General features: G+C 45.9%; 1 protein-coding gene across 1 annotated transcript in view; it reads left to right on the forward strand.

Moving 5' to 3' along the window:
* The window catches only part of LOC311142944 (long-chain-fatty-acid--CoA ligase 6-like), a 129,338-nt gene that overhangs the window by 94,578 nt on the left and 13,629 nt on the right, over nucleotides 1–21,131 (forward strand). Inside the window, exons 3-15 of the mRNA XM_084178707.1 lie at nucleotides 522–639; nucleotides 1,158–1,222; nucleotides 1,861–1,962; nucleotides 2,236–2,335; nucleotides 7,734–7,912; nucleotides 8,619–8,651; nucleotides 9,477–9,528; nucleotides 11,256–11,329; nucleotides 13,908–13,985; nucleotides 15,280–15,414; nucleotides 15,539–15,673; nucleotides 15,956–16,051; nucleotides 16,286–16,358. Of these exons, the coding sequence (XP_084034833.1) occupies nucleotides 522–639; nucleotides 1,158–1,222; nucleotides 1,861–1,962; nucleotides 2,236–2,335; nucleotides 7,734–7,912; nucleotides 8,619–8,651; nucleotides 9,477–9,528; nucleotides 11,256–11,329; nucleotides 13,908–13,985; nucleotides 15,280–15,414; nucleotides 15,539–15,673; nucleotides 15,956–16,051; nucleotides 16,286–16,358 (1,240 nt within the window). The remainder of the gene's footprint in view (nucleotides 1–521; nucleotides 640–1,157; nucleotides 1,223–1,860; nucleotides 1,963–2,235; nucleotides 2,336–7,733; nucleotides 7,913–8,618; nucleotides 8,652–9,476; nucleotides 9,529–11,255; nucleotides 11,330–13,907; nucleotides 13,986–15,279; nucleotides 15,415–15,538; nucleotides 15,674–15,955; nucleotides 16,052–16,285; nucleotides 16,359–21,131) is intronic.

The raw sequence follows: 21,131 nt of genomic DNA on the forward strand, positions 1-21,131 counted from the left end.
GTATGAAAATGTATGCACTCACTAACTGTAATTCGCTCTGGATAAGAGCGTCTGCTAAATGACTAAAATGTAAATGTCATCTTAGAACCCCAACGGCTTGGACTTTTAAGAATTAACAAGCCTCGTTCACTTAACTTTATGGCCAGCAACTGTTTCAGTCTAAAATGAATTTATTAACAATCATAGACTGACTTAGGTGTCAGAAACCACTCTGGCTTCAATCAGAATAAGGCATAAAGACGGATATTCGGCATGTAAACCAATTTCTCTTTCTGCCCTGAGGCTTCAGTACCCGTTGAAGCATGTATAATAGCTGGCAATTTGCATAATATCAATGATAATAATGGCTCCCATAGCTTAGAGAATAAAGGGTAACAATTTGGATTTCGAATATATATTTGGACTACATTCAGAAATAGCCATGTTGTTATTTTGGTGTGTGTGTGTGTGTGTGTGTGTGTCTATGTGTGTGTCCTAGCCTCACTGTCTGTGTCTATCTCCTCATGTCTGTCTGTCTCTAGCATGAAGATGGGGTTCGCAGGTCCATGCTGGGGGACAGCCCCAATAACCTGCTGACACACTATCACGAGGATGCCAAAACCATGTATGAGGTGTTCCAGAGAGGTCTCCACATAGCCGGTGTGTATACACACACACACACACACACACACACACACACACACACACACACACACACACACACACACACACACACACACACACACTGGCACTGTGGTCTGAAAAAGTGCTGGTTCACTGTCTGTTTGGTCTATTTGTTTGGTCTGTCTGGTGAGGGAAAAAGTGCTATCTAGATTACAATGGCAACTGAGAACATTGGAAGTAGCATCTGAGGTGAGGCCTAAAGTCAGACTGTAGACAGACTAGACTGTATATACATGTAGAAAGTATCTCTCTATATATGGCTCTAAATAGACTGAATGACTGACTGACTGACTGACTGAATGACTGACTGACTGACTCCAACATAATGCTGAGGACCAACTGTAGTTAGTAGCCAGTAAAGAGATTGCTAAAGAGGAATAGATAGAGGAATAGAGATTATGCATGGTCATAATGAGTGTCAGTCATGTGATCCTTTGGGGGTTTCTGTGTTTTTGTAAATTCACTGACTCGTCCAGTTGTTGTATTGTCTGCAGGTGATGGACCTTGCTTAGGCTCCCGGCTACCCAACAAGCCTTACAAGTGGCTGTCCTATAAAGAGGTAAGCACAGAGTAGAACTACCTCTGTGCAGAACACTGAAGCACAAGAGCAGGTCTCTGCTTTACTCCACAGGCTCTGTGTGGTCTATTCTTTCATAGGGCCAGTGCAATCTATAGCTCTGTGTGTAACTCAGTCCTTGTGGTTTGTATTACGCTTGGTCATGCCATGTGGTTGATCAACAGATGTACAGGCTCAGTTTACAGTCTCCCCTACGTATGCTGCTTCTCAAAAATCTGTAGCAACACAGAGTATTATTTCAAGTTGATTTACACTAAAGCTTTCTGTACCACTGCACTGAACTACTGGACTTTTTAACACACACATTTATTCATGGGTTATGGCTTCCAAACATGATCAAAATGGGAGGGATTTATCTTCTGCATTCTGTTAATGGTATTTTCTCTTCAATGTTACTGAGAGGGATTTATTTAGGAAGCTTATAAACACCTAAGCGTTGGAATGGTGCAGCAGGAAGGATTCTGTATTTACAAAAACACTCCGCTCCATTATTTCATCTATGACATCATGACAGTTGAGGAGAGCATAGCGCATACGAGCTTGTTTGTTAATTTTTAATACTGACATATTTCTTGTTTCACAATACGCTCAGCTGCTGTCCCATTCATGTCCACTTCCAGGTCACAACCCGGGCGGAGTACTTGGGGTCGGGGCTTCTGAGCCAGGGCTGCACACCAAGCCAAGATCAGTTCATCGGAGTGTTTGCACAGAACAGGCCAGAGGTGAGGTCATCGTCACAGCGAGACACTATGTGTGTCTCAAAATGCACCCTATACCCTACATAATGCACTACTTTTGACCAGACCCCTATCAAAAGTAGTGCACTATATAGGGAATATGGTGCCATTTGGGACAAGACACTGATTCACAAATGTTTTGACATGATATAAAGGTTAACAGCTCCAACTACCTTTTGTGGAGGCTTTTTTTTATTTATTGCTCATTATGTCAACGGTGCCCTGGCCTCCTTTTGACCTGTCTGTCTCTAATTGCAGTGGATCATTTCGGAGCTGGCCTGCTACACCTACTCTATGGTGGTGGTGCCTCTGTATGACACACTAGGGCCTGATGCCATACGGTACATCATCAACACTGGTAAGACTAGCAGATTTCAGATTTGTACGTCCAAAATGGCACCCTAATCACCTCTATGGGCCTTGGTCAAATGTAGTGCACGACACAGGTAATAGAGACCCATTTGGGACAGAGCCTTACTGTAAGTGTACTGCTGGCATTAGCGGTGTGATTAGCGGTGCCAATCCAGAATAAAAAGCTATATTACAACCTATGAGTTGTGATAATTGCATTGTTTGCTCTATAACCTGTTAGTTTATATGTGTCATGTTCGTTGAATGACGGGTCAGACCAAGGCGCAGCGTGATATGCGTACATGTTTATTAAACTTTAAACACACGACAAAACAACAAAGGAAACGAAACGTGAAGTCCAAGGTAGAACACACAACATACCTTACAAGGAACAAGATCCCACAACTAGACAGTGCCAATAGGCTGCTTAAGTATGCTCCCCAATCAGAGACAACGAGCGACAGCTGCCTCTGATTGGGAACCACACCGGCCAACATAGATCCACACATACTAGATCGACAACATAGAAAAAGCACAACAAGGAATATACACACCCTGACTCAACATATAAGCGTCCCCTGAGTCAGGGCGTGACAGTACCCCCCCCCCCCCCCCCAAAGGTGCGGACTCCGACCGCACAACATAAACATAACAGGGTAGGGGTCGGGTGGGCATTCCGCCTCGGAGGCGTATCCGGCTCGGGGCGTGACGACCTCTCACTCTCCGCCTCCCTGTTGCGCCCCTGGTCTGGTCTGGACCTCGGCGCGCTGCTTCCCCTCTCCTTCTTCCCACGATACGCCAGGCCCTGTCTGGACCCTGGTGTGGGAGACCCTGAACCTGGAGAGGGGCTGACGTCATGATCTGGACTGGAGCTGCTGACCGGAGCTGGACTGGGCACCGGTGCCTGATCCAGCTTCGGTCAGCGGCTCCACTCCGGAGCCAGAGCAGTCCGCTCCACCGGTGCCTAGTCCAGCTGGAACGGACTGCTCTGGCTACGGAGTGGAGCCGCTGACCGGAGCTGGACTAGACCCCGCTGGAGCGGACTGCTCTGGCTCCGGAGTGGCGCAGCTGACCGGAGCTGGATCAGGCACCGGTGGAGCGGACTGCTCTGGCTCCGGAGTGGAACAACTGACCGGCACTGGATCAGGCACTGGTGGAGCGGACTGCTCTGGCACCGGAGTGGAGCAGCTGACCGGTGCCGGACCAGGCACCGGTGGAACGGGCACGGGCCGTGCCGGACTGGACAAACGCACCACTGGTCTGGTGCGAGGAGCAGGCACGGGCCGGACCGGACTAGGAACACGCACCACTGGCTTGGTGCGAGGGACAGTAACGGGCCGGGCCGGACTGGCGACGCGCACCACTGGCTTGGTGCGAGGAGCAGGAACAGGCCGGGCCGGGCTGGCGATGCGCACCACTGGCTTGGTGCGAGGAGCAGGAACAGGCCGGGCCGGGCTGGCGACACGCACCACTGGCTTGGTGCGAGGAGCAGGAACAGGCCGGGCTGGCGACGCGCACCACTGGCTTGGTGCGAGGAACAGGAACAGGCCGGGCTCGTGACGCGCACCTCTTGCTTGGTGCGAGGAGCAGGAACAGGCCGGGCCGGGCTGGCGACGCGCACCACTGGCTTTGTGCGAGGAGCAGGAACAGGCCGGCCCGGACTTTGGAGGCGGACTGGAGGTCTGGAGCAGAGAGCTGGCACAACCCGTCCTGGCTGAATGCCTACTTCCGCACAGTATGTGTGAGGCATCAGCACAGGACGCACTGGGCTGTGCACGCGCACTGGCGATACAGTTCGTAGAACTGGCGCAGGATATGCGGGACCGAGGAGGCGTACTGGAGACCAGGAGCGTTGAGCCGGCACACCCCGTCCTGGCTGGATGCCCATCTTCGCACGGCACGTGCGTGGTGCAAGCACAGGACGTACAGGACTGTGTCAGCGCACTGGCGACACAGTACGTAGCTCCGCATAACACGGAGCCTGCCCAGTCATACGCTTCATCGCGTGAGTACGGGGAGTTGGCTCTGCTCTGACACTAGGCTCCGCCAACCACCCCGTGTGCCGCCCCAAAAAATGTTCTTGGGGCTGCTTCTCGGGCTTCCTCCTCGACCGGCCTCCTCCGTGTTGCCGTTGCACCTCTCCTGCCTGGGCATCTACCTTAGCCCATGGTCCTCTCCCCGCAAATATCTCTTCCCATGACCACAATTTGCCCACCTGTGACATGGCTATTCGCTTCGCCTGGGCACGCTGCTTGGTCCTCGTTTGGTGGGATCTTCTGTCACGTTCGTTGAATGACGGGTCAGACCAAGGCGCAGCGTGATATGCGTACATGTTTATTAAACTTTAACACACGACAAAACAATAAAGGAAACGAAACGTGAAGTCCAAGGTAGAACACACAACATACCTTACAAGGAACAAGATCCCACAACTAGACAGTGCCAATAGGCTGCTTAAGTATGGTCCCCAATCAGAGACAACGAGCGACAGCTGCCTCTGATTGGGAACAACACCGGCCAACATAGATCCACACATACTAGATCGACAACATAGAAAAAGCACAACAAGGAATATACACACCCTGACTCAACATATAAGCGTCCCCTGAGTCAGGGCGTGACAATATGCCTTGCCATCGTGATATATAGACCTAAGGCGGAGACAATAAGAAGACACAGTGGCAGAATAAATTCAACCAAACCTTTGTTTCATCACAAAACCGGAGATCTGTCCGGTGAAGTCCACAAAACATATTGCATGTAACAAACAGTTACATATGACCTACAGCATGGTCAAGCAAGGTAATGTTTCCGAAATGTTCGGACTACTAAACAACTATTGATTTAGAACAATGGAGAGTTACCGCAAGTCTTAAAGAAAACAGGAGCTGCCTCCACTATTCCAGCACCATTTCAACTTCAACATTTCAACATTATCTAATCAGCTCTGCTTAGTCTAAAACAGTGACAACTAAAAGATATCAAAAACGATTTAGTCCAATCAACGTAACCTAAATATGATGTGGCTGTCCATGGTTCTGATTTCTGTGTGTGTGTGTGTGTGTGTGTGTGTGTGTGTGTGTGTGTGTGTGTGTGTGTGTGTGAGTGTGTGTGTGTGCAAACAGAAAAAACAGCCAATGCTATCCTCCTCTTTCATGTTGCCTAAATGGTCTATGACTCTGTCATACAGCACATGCTTTTAGTTTTTGTTGTCCTAGGCTACCATGAATACACACCACTGGCTGCGGGAGCTTGTTGTGGGCTGGTGTAATTCTATAACTAGGCGGGGGTTACGCCATACAGGTGTATGCCAACCCACCGAAACCTATTGTGTCGGCACATGCCCTACTTTGCCCCTTCTACAATTTATGCCTTGTTAAAAGTTAATTTGTGGAATTTCTTTCCTTCTTAATGCGTTTGAGCCAATCAGTTGTGTTGTGACAAGGTAGGGGTGGTATACAGAAGACAGCCCTATTTGGTAAAAGACCAAGTCCATATTATGGCAAGAACAGCTCAAATAAGCAAAGAGAAGCGACAGTCCATCATTACTTTAAGACATGAAGGTCAGTCAATACGGAACATTTCAAGAACTTAGAACGTTTATTCAAGTGCAGCCACAAAAACGATCAAGCGCTATGATGAAACTGGCTCTCATGAGGACTGCCACAGGAAAGGAAGACCCAGAGTTACCTCTGCTGCAGAGGATAAGTTCCTTAGAGTTACCAGCCTCAGAAATTACAGCCCAAATAAATACTTCACAGAGTTCAAGTAACAGACACATCTCAACATCAATTGTTCAGAGGAGACGGTGTGAATCAGGCCTTCATGGTCGAATTGCTGCAAAGAAACCACTACTATAGGACACCAGTAAGAAGAAGAGACTTGCTTGGGCCAAGAAACATGAGTAATGGACATTAGACCGGTGGTAATCTGTCCTTTGGTCTGATGAGTCCAAATTTGAGATATTTGGTTCCAACCGCCGTGTCTTGTGAGACGCAGAGTAGGTGAACGGATGATCTCCGCATGTGTGGTTCCCACCGTGAAGCATGGAGGAGGAGGTGTGGTGGTGTGGGGGTGCTTTGCTGGTGACACTGTCTGTGATTTATTTAGAATTCAAGGCACACTTAAGCAGCATGGCTACCACAGCATTCTGCAGCGATACGCCATCCCATCTGGTTTGGGCTTAGTGGGACTATCATTTGTTTTTCAACAGGACAATGACCCAACACACCTCCAGGCTGTGTAAGGGCTATTTGACCAAGAAGGAGAGTGATGGAGTGCTGCCAGATGACCTGGCCTCCACAATCAGCTGACCTCAACCCAATTGAGATGGTTTGGGATGAGTTGGACCGCAGAGTGAAGGAAAAGCAGCCAACAAGTGCTCAGCATATGTGTGAACTCCTTCAAGCCTGTTGGAAAAGCATTCCAGGTGAAGCTGGTTGAGAGAATACCAAGAGTGTGCAAATATAAAATATAATTTGATTTAACACTTCTTTGATTACTACATGATTCCATATGTGTTATTTAATAGTTTTGAAATCTTCACTATTATTCTTCAATGTAGAAAATAGTAAAAAAATGGGTAGGTGTGTCCAAACTTTTGACTGGTACTGTATATTATTATAAATGAATTTTGGGAAACTCAGTCGAGGGTGTGCACATGTGGGTACGCAGACCCGCGAGCAACCCTTTGTGATGAGTTAAGTTTTTTTGTGGCTCCCACCCCTATCAAAGTTGCACATCCCTGCTATACGTCCCTTGTAGCTCAGTTGGTAGAGCATGGCGCTTGCAACGCCAGGGTTGTGGGTTTGTTTCCCACGGGGGGCCAGTATGAAAATGTATGCACTCACTAACTGTAAGTTGCTCTGGATAAGAGCTTCTGGTAAATGTAGATGAAGCTCAAAAACTGAGATGCTCGCCCTTCCCTTCCTGAGCAGTTGTCCTTAGACTAGAGAATTCTGTTTTGTTGTGTTTAAGTCACACAATCCCTTTAACGACACACACACACACACACACAGAGGAATCAGGTTAGGGCTCACCTTCGCCTTATGCTGGAGGTAATGAGCTTAGCTCAGTTGGTTTGGGAGGAAGGGAGCAGGCCTTGAGCTCTCTCTGTCGTTACACTCTCCTCCTTCCCCATGTCCTCAGGGCTTTCCATCCTTCAGTTTGACACTAATCAGTTAACTGACATCAAACTCTCTCATTTTATTCATCATTTCCAACTGCCCCTCAGTGACATAGTGGTTTTGGCCCAGTGTCCCAACAGAATTTGTCTCTGCTCCAAGGCAGTGAAATGGAAATCTGTGTGTAGAGCAGTAGCTGTGTGTTTACTAGCTGATTGGATCATGTATGTGTGTGTGTTCTAGTTTTCACAGCGTGCTGGGCTTTTGTGTGCTGTCTTTCAGCGGACATTGTCACGGTGATCTGTGACAAGCCTGAGAAGGCCCAGGTGCTTCTGGGTAATGTGGAGAGGCAGGAGACCCCTGGGCTGAAAAGGATCATCCTCATGGACCCCTTTGAACCTGCCCTGATGGAGGAGGGGGCGGGCTGCGGGGTCATCGTCCAGTCCTTGCAAGACGTGGAGGTAGGGAGGGTGTAGGGGGGCAGGGGGGATGGGGGAGAGTAGATGTTCGTGGAGAGGGGAGGGAGGGGCCCCAGGTAGGGAGGGAGAGGGGCCTCAGCTCAGCTAATATAATGTAACACATTGTTTTTTTTTTAAAGCCCAACCCTGTCTATACAGAGACCTGTAGCTCAGCTGTGTCCCCTTTCCACTGTATGCAAGCCACACATGACTGATTCTTTGGAGAAGTATGAACAACACTTCAATGGCTCCATGTCTATGTACTCCAAACACTAATGTATGACTGGTGTGTAGGCTACAACTTAATAAAGACTGCAGTATGTACAGTATTTACTGTAATCCATGTACTAGCCCTCTGAGGGCAAGAGATATGCATTATTATCTCTGCAGAACATGATGGAATCTTGAACAGGTCTAGCCTTTCTCACTTCCTTGCTGTAAATTACCATGTCAACGTAAAACAAACATTATGATACAATCAAAAGTTATGGTTAGCTCATACATGTAGGCAAATAAAGAAAGAATGCTTCTGTTACAGTTTATTAAATTAATCTAGCGTAAAACTATGCAAGCATCTCTTTTGTGGGGACATGAGAGTTGTTCAGATATTCAGTCCCCTCCACTTTATTCTGGCTGTGTTTTATGGTTCTTCTAATGATTATCTAAACACAAGATGTTGTGCTTGTTTGCATGCTGCCGTCCCATCCAGGATCTGGGCAGAGCGAACCACAGAAAGCCCCTGGTGAGTGCAGCCTGCATGTCTGGTCTGGTTAGTTGTCTGCGTCTCAAATAGCACCCTATTCCTTACTCAATAGATGCTGCCCAATTCACACCTTATTCCCTATTTAGTGCACTACTTTTGCCCACAGTAAAAGTAGTGCACTAAATAGGGAACACGGTGCCAATTGGACAGCATCCATTGAGTGTTTTGGTGCTAGGGGAGTAAGCAGTTTTGTATCAGTATATGTGTACCACAGCCATATTGTCATAGCCCGTCCAGCTAGGGAAATCATTCATTAGTTGAGCAGAGTTCAAAGCGAGGTCTTCTCTGTAATCTTGTCTGTCTCAGTAAGTCTTGTCTAATCGGCGCATGATGCAACTTTGTGGTTAGGCAGCACAGATCACAAATACATATATTTTGAATAGCCTTGAGATGTAAACAGTCTGTCCCTGTCAGCCACGCTCTGCACAGGCAGAATGCAGGAAGTCCTCAGAGTGGTGCTGACTATGTTTTGTTATGTTTTGGACATATTTTAGACTAGAGATCTCTGGCTCACACGAGCCGAGACAACACAGTAGACATACACACAAACATTCTTTAGCTGTCTGTTACTGTAGTAACCGCTGCTTGAAATGTGTACCGTATTAATATCCCTTTTGATCTCACATAGCACTTTAAGTCTGTGAGTGCTTGTATTCTTGTTTTATGTGACCATCTTCTACAGTCACATATTACTTTAAATGCCTGAGATGGGCTAATGTAATGTTGACTATTATCTAAAGTTGATATCAATGAGTTCATGATCTCATTCTGACTATATCCTGACTGTGCGTTTGTTCCTTACAGCCACCTACACCAGAAGACCTGTCCATCGTGTGCTTCACCAGTGGTACCACAGGTATCTCCATCCAGCCACAAACTATAACACCCCGAAGTGTCTTATTCTTACAAGCTAATCACAGTATTGATGTGTATTAACACAGTAATGTACTATCTTGAGAGTTCATCCACAATCCCTGATTCAAGTCCAACCCTGTCGGTAGTTTTGGTCTGTTTCATGACAACTTTATGAAGTGTGTCTATTGTTTCTCCCATCGTGTGTGACAGATTAACAGGAAGAGGCTTCCCCCTGACCACTTCAGGCCAATGCCAAGTATCAGGGTTGAAATGGTACAGTAATGGTCATGGTAGGGCCCCTAACAGTGAGACTTCAGAGGGAAAGGTAGTTACAGGTTTTTTTCTGCATCAAAAAGGGGCTTAGGTGGTGGGCGTGGCAGGGGGGCGTGGCAATGGACGCGGTCGGCCCGTCGGCACAGCTGAATATTACAGAACATTTTTTGCATTGAAGCGAATTTCCTGAAATTATACACATTTCTCTATGGAACTGAGAGAAATTTTTCGTTTTTAAAGAACATTTTGTGTGATTCTACATTTTCTGCCATGGTGCCGAGAGAAAATCAATACAGCTAAATTCATTGGGTAACACTAAGTTACCCCTATTACTATGCAACTACACAATAATAACTGCAGTAACAATATAGTGGTTACATACAGTAGGTGTTACTATGTAATTACATGGTAATTAGGTTGTAACGCTATCAGATATTACAGAATTTCTTGTTCCACTTTGTAACTAATAATTTGTAATTACACGTTTGAAAGTCACCTGTGAATTACCATGTCAATAACTCAAACCAAAATCTGTCCTTGTTACATGAAACTACAAGGTGCCACTACCATTGAATCCACATGTAATACCAGGATTGATAAATAGGCTTGGACCTGGTAACAACAATTGTAACACGGCACACCCTGTCATTAACTGCTGGTCATATTCAATTAGTTTATTTCTATGTTATGACCTGGCTCAAAGGTCTAATATAATAACAATGGATATACTTGTAATTGTCATGTACCTACCCAGGAGCAAGCAACTTAATGTAAAGTGAAACCCAGTAGGGTATAACCTTTATAATTACTATCTAGTTACAATGTAACAACCTAATTGTTTTGGTAATTTTATTACGGTCTGGCCACAAATACAGTCATATAGACATGTAGAAACCCCCGGTATTTCCAGACATGTAACCACAGCTTTAGTCACAAGTGGCAAAGCAGCCCACTGCAGTAGTAGAAAGAGTGCCACCTGTTGGTCTTTCAGTGTAACTTCCATCAGCCTGAAGCATGTTTACCCCTGGTGCCCTTATTACACGCCTGCCCTGAGGCCTATCTAAACTCCTGTCTCTCTGAGTGTGTGTGTGTTACAAAGGCTGTTACAGGGTGATTCAACTCAGGTTGCTCCCACTATGGCAAAGCAAAATGTTCATGTGTAGCCTGAAAAACAAGTGGCACAATGATCATTCTGTTAGTTCCTAGGCTGCTAACTTGTTTTTCCATATATATATCTAACCTTGTTGTTTTCCATCGTTTGATACTGGATGGGTCCCAAATGGAAACCCTTTTCCATATATAGTCCACTACCTTTGACCATAGCCCTAAGTATTGCACTATAAGGGATTAGGGTGCCATTTGGGACGGAGACAATGCTATCCATTGTTGAGAGCAGGTGGAGGAGGAGAAGTCCATTGATTTTGTTGCACTGTTTTCTGTCCCTCTCCTACATAGGAAACCCAAAGGGAGTTATGCTGACACACGGGAATGTTGTGGCTGATTTCTCAGGCTTCCTCAAAGTGACAGATGTAAGTTCAATCGGACTATGTGTAACTGACCATTTCTGTGGAGAAATTTCCCTTGTACAGTATTTATCTTGAGTAGGTGCTTTTCTCCCATTTATGTAACTATATTAAGTGCAAGACTCACTAAATTGCTTAAAGTCCCATATCTTACATGGGACAATAACAAGACTGAAATGTACAATGCACAAATGTATTTGTTTTTGTGAGCTCGTGTATCATTTCTGTTTCTCATTAAGATAACTCTTATGATAAAAATATGAGCACCTCCTCCCAACTGCCCACTGCACTGAGGCTAGGAAACACTGTCAACACCGATAAATCTACAATAATCGAGAATTTCAGCAAGCATTTTGCTACGGCTGGCCATGCTTTCCACCTGGCTACCACTACCCCGGCCACCAGCTCTGCACCCTCCGATGCAACTTGCCCATGCCCCCCAACCCCCCGCTTCTCCTTCACACAAATTCAGACAGCTGATGTTCTGAAAGAGCTGAAAAATCTGGACCCCTACAAATCAGCTGGGCTAGACAATCTGGACCCTTTCGTTCTAAAATTAGCAGCCGAAATTGTCGCAATCCCTATTTCTAGCCTGTTCAACCTCTCTTTCGTAACATCTGAGATCCCCAGAGATTGGAAAGCTGCCGCGGTCATCCCCCTCTTCAAAGGGGGTGACACTCTAGATCCAAACTGTTACAGACCTATATCCATCCTGCCCTGCCTTTCGAAAGTATTTGAAAGCCAAGTTAACAAACAGATCACCGACCATTTCGAATCCCACCGTACCTTCTCCGCTATGCAATCCGGTTTCTGAGCTGGTCATGGGTGCACCTCAGCCACGCTCAAGGTCCTAAACGATATTATAACCGCCATCGATAAAAGACAGTACTGCTCAGCCGTCTTCATCGACCTGGCCAAGGCTTTCGACTCTGTCAACCACCGCATTCTTATTGGCAGACTAAATAGTATTGGTTTCTCTAATGACTGCCTCGCCTGGTTCACCAACTACTTCTCAGATAGAGTTCAATGTGTCAAATCGGAGGGCCTGTTGTCTGGACCTCTGGCCGTCTCTATGGGGGTGCCACAGGGTTCAATTCTCGGGCCGACTCTATTCTCTGTGTATATCAGTGATGTTGCTCTTGCTGCTGGTGAAACTCGGATCCACCTCTATGCGGACGACACCATTTTGTATACATCTGGCCCTTCATTGGACACTGTGTTAACAAACCTCCAAACGAGCTTCAATGCCATACAACACTCCTTCCGTAGCCTCAACTGCTCTTAAACGCTAGTAAAACTAAATGCATGCTCTTCAACCGAACGCTGCTGGCACCCGCCCACCCGACTAGAATCACTACTCTCGGCGGGTCTGACCTAGAGTATGTGGACAACTACAAATACCTAGGTGTCTGGTTAGACTGTAAACTCTCCTTCCAGACTCACATTAAGCATCTCCAATCAAAAGTTAGATCTAGAATCGGCTTCCTATTTCGCAACAAAGCCTCCTTCACTCATGCTGCCAAACATGCCCTCGTAAAACTGACTATCCTACCGATCCTTGACTTCGGCGATGTCATTTACAAAATAGCCTCCAACACTCTACTCAGCAAATTGGATGTAGTCTATCACAGTGCCATCCATTTTGTCACTAAAGCCCCATATACTACCCACCATTGTGACCTGTACGCTCTTGTTGGCTGGCCCTCACTACATATTCATCGCCAAACCCACTGGCTCCAGGTCATCTATAAATCACTGCTAGGCAAATCCCTGTCTTACCTTAGCTCACTGGTCACCATAGCAACACCCACCCGTAGTCTGCGCTCCAGCAGGTATATCTCACTGGTCATCCCCAAAGCCAACACCTCCTTTGGCCGCCATTCCTTCCAGTTCTCTGCTGCCAATGACTGGAACGAACTGTAAAAATCTCTGAAGCTGGAGACACTTATCTCCCTCACTAAATGTAAGCGTCAGTTGTCAGAACAGCTTACCGATCACTGCACCTGTACACAGCCATTCTGAAATTAGCCCACCCAACTACCTCATCCCCATATTGTTATTTATTTTGCTAATTTGCACCCCAGTATCTCTATTTGCACATCATCTTTTGCACATCTATCATTCCAGTGTTAATACAAAATTGTAACTATTTTGCACTATGGCCTATTTATTGCCTTACCTCCATAACTTACTACATTCGCACACACTGTATATATATTTTCTGTTTGTATTTTTGACTTTATGTTTTGTTTACCCCATATGTAACTCTGTGTTGTTGTTTTTATTGCACTGCTTTGCTTTATCTTGGCCAGGTCACAGTTGTAAATGAGAACTTGTTCTCAACTGGCTTACCTGGTTAAATAAAGGTTAAATAAAATAAAATAAAAAATAAGAGCATGTTTGACAGTTGAGTGGTGGGAAACAAACCCCACTGGGCACAGACGTCAATTCAACGTCTATTTCGCATTGGTTCAATGTAATTTCGTTGAAATTATGTGGAAACAATGTTAATTCAACCGGTGTGTACCCGAAGGGACGGTTCTAATCCCCTATCTAACCACTGTTTCTCTCCCCCATGCCACAGAAAGTCATATTCCCAAACCAAGATGACGTTCTTATCTCCTTCCTGCCTCTGGCTCACATGTTTGAGAGACTCATCGAGGTAATGTCCCAAACAAAGCCCACACTAAGCTTTCATCTGTATAATTGTTGGTGTGGGCGTGTGCTTGCTCCTCTTTGTGTGTTTGTGTGTGTGTGTGTGTGTGTGTGTGTGTATGTGTGTGTGTGTGTGTGTACGCATGTACATGTGTTTCCAGACATGAATGATCTTGGCGATTGCCCTTGTCCTTGGCTGTTATTGACCTGGTTATCTGTGATTGGATTTCATTGTGACATATCAAATCAGCTGTTTTATTGAAACAATATCTGCTTCCACTGGATAAGCTGGCTCATACAGTCATGGGTGTGCATTATTTCAGCCAGTTCTAACAGCTTCGCCCCCACAGGAAACTTGTGGGGGCCGTTAACCCCCCCATGCCGCCTCTAGCTTGGGGTGCATCCTAAATAGCTTCCTATCCCCTATATAGCGCACTACTTTCGACCAGTGCGGTATGGGACCTGGTCAAAAGTAGTGCACTACAAAGGGAATAGGGTGCCATTTAGAACGCAGCCTTGGTCTATTGTTTCCGATACCGGTTCCACAGCTCGTGTTTTCAGTCCCTAACTACTGATTTTGGATCAGTCATAAACGACCCTATTCTTTTGAATAACTACTATGAGTAAAACAACAAAGCTGTCACTGGACCTGCTTCAGTACTGAGGGGGTAAAGCAACCATACAGGTTCAACCGACCTTCTTGTTTTGCCACACGGCAGTATGTGTTTTTTCTTTGTCAGTGTGTGAGACACAGACACAGGAAACCACCTCTCTTCCCCTCCAACACAAGCAGGCACATACTTCACGTTCACAAGAATACACACACACAGATACTGTTAATGCATGTGACTTCTACGTAAATATGTAAATGCCTATAAATTAATCCCCGAAAGGAACAGCTCATGTTCTCCGTGTAGAACTCTGTGAATAGGCTATGCCACATACAGTAAGTATTATGGTCCCTGCCAGGGTGTTCCAATCTATTATGCAAATCATGTCTGTCAACACATGAAATAAAAAAAGACAGTTCCTGCAGAGCCTGTCCTCATCATGCCCTCCAAAACAGGAACTGGGGGTGAATCGTGGTGCTTTCAAGAGAACTCAGAAACTCGGAACCTATTGGTCAATTCTGATATTTTGCAAGTGGGAAACTCAGAGCTCGAGTTTCCAAGTGGACATTTCGGGGTTTCCGAGTTTCGAGTTGTCTTGAAAGCGACATTAGGCCAGATCTATGCAACTGTATGCATAAGTGCTTTTTGACTCAGTTGTCACTGTTATGTTATTTCTCTCTGTTTCCCAAGTCTGTGGTGTATTGTCATGGTGGCAGGATCGGTTTCTTCCAAGGCGATATCCGCCTGCTGCCTGATGACATGAAGGCCTTACGGCCCACCATCTTCCCTGTGGTACCTCGACTGCTCAACCGCATGTATGACAAGGTGAGAGAACCACCCCTCTACCCCCCCCCCCCCCCTCCCCCCCACACACACACACACACCTCCTCATTCTCCATATCTTATATCATCTCACCCCCTCTCTTGACTGTCTGTGTGTACTCTACAGATATTCAGCCAGGCCAACACACCATTGAAGCGTTGGCTGCTGAACTTTGCAGCTAAGAGAAAAGGGGCAGAGGTCAGCAGTGGGATCATCCGCATGGACAGCCTGTGGGATAAGATATTCTTCAGTAAGATACAGGTATCCACCTCCCCTCCTCTTCTTCTACACTCCTCCTCTTCTCCTCTCCCTCCTGCCTATGAGTGGCCTGATACGGCGGATGGATGGATGGATGTATATATCGATGGATGGATGGATGGATCTGAGCTGTGTCTGTACAGGCAATAAAATGGGAATATGCACTGTGTGACCCGTGGCAGTGTTGCTAGGCAGGCAGGATGCATTGTGTTTCAACAACACAGACTGCATTCCTGTTGTGTTGTGGGAGTTTGGGTTGTGTAATAGTCTTGTGTTCCTTTGCAGGCCAGCCTGGGTGGGAGGCTACGCATGATTGTAACTGGAGCTGCTCCGGCCTCCCCCACTGTACTGGGGTTTCTCAGGGCTGCACTGGGTTGTCAGGCAAGGGACACAAACACACACACACACACACACACACATGCCTGCATAAACACACACACGCAGCTGCATGCATAAGCATACACATGCACGCACACACACACACACGCACGTGTGTTGACAAAGAAACAAACACATGCAGACACAAACTCACATGGACATGAGTGCACACAGACAAACCATCAGGCTGATCATATCACATCCTGCTAACATCCTATCTGTCCTGGCTGTTTGTAGGTGTATGAGGCATATGGCCAGACAGAGTGTACTGCTGGCTGTACTTTCACCACTCCTGGAGACTGGACCTCAGGTGACCTTATCTCTCCTCTCCTCTCCTCTCCTCTCCTCTCCTCTCCTCTCCTCTTCTCTTTTCTCCTCTCCTGTTCTCTCCTCTTCTCTTCAACCTGTCAACAGCTGTTCCACTCCCAGTACACCCAAGTAGTGCACTATATATAGAGAGCAGTTTGGGACGCACTCCTACAGTAGGCCAGGGAGCAAGAGTGCCTTTATGACATCTGAGTACAGTCAGTTCTAGTCCATGCCTGTTTACAGTTTTTCTCGATTGCTAAGACACATTTCTTGAAAGCTTCTCTCCTTTTCTCTTAACTGTGAACACAAAACCCAATTTTCAAGCTACATTCACAAAACCTCAGACTCTTCTTGCAAAACCAAACTTTCACCTCAAAACAGTTCAATCTGTGCTCAAAACTGAACTATGTTGTCAAATCGTGCCCCGAGTCAATCAAAATAAAAAACACTACTGAACAGTCACTAAACACTACGTAGAAAAATAGAAAACACAATGCTCAGGACATGAAGCTGGAGAAATAAATGTTTATTGTTCACTGTAGGCTAAATGCATGTTGCAAAACAAAACAAAAACTGTGCATTTAGCACTTGTACAAAAAGACAAAACAGAAATATTGTGCATTTACATGTAGCACTTGTAAAAACAAACAGAAATCTTATGCGTTTGCCACTTGTGTACAGTAAGCCCATGTAAAAATAAAGTACAAAAATATACAAATAAGTGCATTACTCAGCCACAGCATCATGTCTCCGTACTGGGTCAGGCCACAGGACTTCATCCACATCACAGGCCACATTTTGTCTGGCCAGGCAACGGGGGAAAAAACCCCTGGCATGCCGTATCCAGGCTTGGCATGCCTCCACACCTATGTCACCACAGGCAAGTCCCATGGCTTGCAGGAGATTTACCCTGGTGTAAGGTTGGCATTCATATACCTTCCACCGCCATGAGGAGAATAATTCCTCAATGGGGTTTAGGAAAGGGGAGTACGGTGGAAGGCAAAGATTGATAAAACCTTGGTTCATATTGTACCACTCTCTAACCTGGAGGGCTCTGTGAAAACTCACATTGTCCCAAACAACAACATAGATGGGATGCTCATCCTGCTGCCCTAACAAAGCATCTCGCATGTGATTGAGGAAAATGAGGAGCTGGTGAGTGTTGTAGGGCCCCAGGTTGGCATGATGGTGGACAACCCCATGATTGCTGATGGCAGCACATAATGTGACATTGCCACCACGCTGCCCAGGAACACCAACAATGGCCCGATGGCCAATCACATTACGGCCTCTCCTTCTCCTTTTGGTGAGATTAAACCCAGCTTCATCCATGTAGATGTATTGATGGGGTCTTTCCATTGCATCCAGTTGAAAAACCCTCTGTAGAAATAGATATAGTTTTGTAAGTGATACGGAAAAAGTGATTTAGGCCACTACAGTAAATCACTACTTAGAGTAATCAACATTGAATGTGTCTGGATATATGCCAACCTGTACATACTGGAATCTTTGCTCTTTGACTCTGTCTGAGTTGCGATCAAAGGGCACTCTGTATAGCTGTTTCATGCGCAGTCTGTTGCGCTTGAGGACACGATCAACAGTAGAGAGGCTGACACTGTTGATACCCTCAAAATTTAAATGGTCCTCAATGATCTTCTGCTGAATTTCGCTCAGTTTAATGGCATTGTTCTCACGGACCATATCAACAATTATGGTCTCTTGGTGTGGGGAGAACATACCTGTCCTCCCACCCCCATGTGGCAGTCTTTCAATTCTACAAAAAGAGAACATGGAGTTACAAAAAATATACATGGAATACTAGGCCTACAAACAGTTAGACCAACCCTCCATTACAATACTACAGTACATTGGTACAGTGATGTACTGAAACATATATTTACATACAGTATACTGTGGTACAGTATATAGTATGTCATACAGTAATTGCTGTCAACATTTACATACTGTACTATAATGTCAAAAAAAGGTAATTACCTGTTCTCTTCTCTAAATCTTCGGATTATGGTGGACACAGTGAATCTACTGATGTTTGGTTGTACCCTTTGTGTGGTACAGTATATAGTATGTCATACAGTAATTGCTGTCAACATTTACATACTGTACTATAATGTCAAAAAAAGGTAATTACCTGTTCTCTTCTCTAAATCTTCGGATTATGGTGGACACAGTGAATCTACTGATGTTTGGTTGTACCCTTTGTCCAGCCTCCCTCATGCTCATACCATGGACAAGAACATGGTCAATCATAGTAGCTCTGATTTCATCAGATATTACTGTTCTTTGTCTTCGCTGACCACCTCGACCACCTCGACCTCCTCTCACACGAACTCTTCCTCTCAGATTTCTATCCATTGTAGGGCCTCACAAACCAGTGCTCTCTGAACTGGCTTACTGTATATGTTCCCTCACATCATTAGCCACAAGTGTGATCAATTTTGAGTTGTTGTGTTCAAGTAGTGACACCTGTGCTCTAATTGTGTTTGACTTTTGTCACCTGTGCTCACCATTATGCAGCACGGGTGCATCACAATGAAAATGTGTTGGCAAGTTATGTCTAAACAGGTGAAAAGTGCTTATGGTTTTGCCAAAAGAGTGATTGATTCAATCAGTGGGTTCAGGCAACTGAGCATTTGGTTCAGACAATAGGGTTTAGTGTTTTAGCAATTGAGAAAAACTGTAAAAGCCTTATACTTCACCACTGGGGTGAAAGTCTCAGAGGTTTTACAACGGTGGAAACACAAGCACACAGAGATAACACGCTGTGTGTTGGGGAAACATTATAGTGTGACTGACTGTAGCTGCTGCTGCTGACTGATGCCAATATCAACAAGGCCCTCCATGTCCTGAGGAGATGGGGTTATGAGTCAGGATCACATACTTTCAGCGGAAGCACCGACGCAACACGTAATATACAGCTGAAGCGAACTCCTTCCTCCACCGCACGTAAGTGCTTTCAGCTTCAGACTCACACAAACAAACACAGGCTTTGAGGTTCTCACTGTTTTTAGCTCTGTGGCTTCCGGCTGGCTGCAGGTGTCACGGCCACAACCATTTCCCCTCTGTAATGTGTGATAACAGGGGCAACTGGTCGGGAGGCCTAATTACAGTTAGGTCAAAGACCTGTGGATCGCAGACAGTATTTACCCACGTACTGTGCTGTGGTACAACACGTTGGCAGTTTCGGTATGACAACCCAACCATGCAACAGACACTTTATTGTCTCTGTGAAACAGCGATGGCCAAAGGTTACACTGGTAATATATTGAGCTGCAGTACATTTGAATGGATGCTATAGTAGCTGTAACACCTGAACCACCTATCAACCCATTGAACCATCGTTTGCGTCCCAAATGGCACCCTATTCCCTATATAAGAGCCCTATGGGCCCAGGTCAAAAGCAGTGCACCATATAAGGAATTGGGTGTAATTTGGAATACAGCCATGATCTCCTGTCTGCCTAGTAATGTCATTACTTATTACATATTATTTAATGATGCAGACTTTGCAAGGTCTAGCAAAAGTTTCTAGTCCAAGGACCACTCAAAACCCGCCCGCAAGGCCTGAAAACGTTGTTGTTTTTTCAGCAAGAGGAGTTGCCAAATAGGTGTCTCCATAATGACAATCTAGGTTGACTGAGTTTTATTTCTCATTTACAGCAACAACCTGGTAAATATTTACAGGGGAGAGGAGGGTGGATGAATGAGCCAATTGGAAGCTGGGGATGATTAGGTGGACATATTGGGAATTTAGCCAGGACACCAGGCTTAACACACCTACTCTTACATTAAGTGCCATAGGATCTTTAGTGACCACAGACAGTCAGGAAACCCATTTAATATCCCATCCGAAAAACAGCACCCTACACAGGGCAATGTCCCCAATCACTGCCCTGAGGGATTGGATTTTTGTTTTTGACCAGATGAAAGAGTGCCTCCTATTGGCCCTCCATCACCACTTCCAGCAGCATCTGGTTTCCCATCCAGGACCAACCCTGCTTAGCTTCAGAAGCAAGCCAGCAGTGGGATGCAGGGTGGTATGCTGCAGGGTGGTATGCTGCAGGATGGTATGCTGCAGGGTGGTATGCTGCAGGGTGGTATGCTGCAGGGTGGTATGCTGCAGGGTGGTATGCTGCAGGGTGGTATGCTGCAGGGTGGTATGCTGCAGGGTGGTATGCTGCAGGATGGTATGCTGCAGGATGGTATGCTGCAGGGTGGTATACTGCAGGGTGGTATTGCTTACATAAAAAATGTTTTTGTGTGATCTTGATCAAGGGATCGGAAGCTACTCTGGACTTATATAGGCCCTGTGCATTATACTCCTCTGCACTATAAATACATATGGAACTAGTGCTGTTATTCGTTTGTTGTTCTCACAATACTTGTCATGACGTGCACATGTGCTGCTCTCCCTCACCCACGTGACTCAGCTGCCTGCTGCCTGCTGCAGCCTCTCTCAACACAAGGCCCTCCCCCTCCATCAATACCACTCACTCACTCAGCAACCGACTGCCCCACTACCTGATTATCAGTAGCAGCAGGTCACAGTGAAATAAATAGATTCAAAAAGATATATGATAATCCCATGGCAGCGGCGGTACAATTTAGAAGTAGCCCAAAAACCCGCGACCAATACATTTTCACCCGCGACATTGTTTTCAAAGTAGTTAAATTGGCAGGAAAAACGTGGACATGGCAACCCTGATCAGTACACTCTCTTAATAAGGCACTGTGCTCTTACAGTACCTGGGCAGTGG

This window comes from Coregonus lavaretus, assembly GCF_964263955.1.
Source record: "Coregonus lavaretus genome assembly, chromosome: 15".
Lineage (NCBI taxonomy): Eukaryota > Metazoa > Chordata > Actinopteri > Salmoniformes > Salmonidae > Coregonus > Coregonus lavaretus.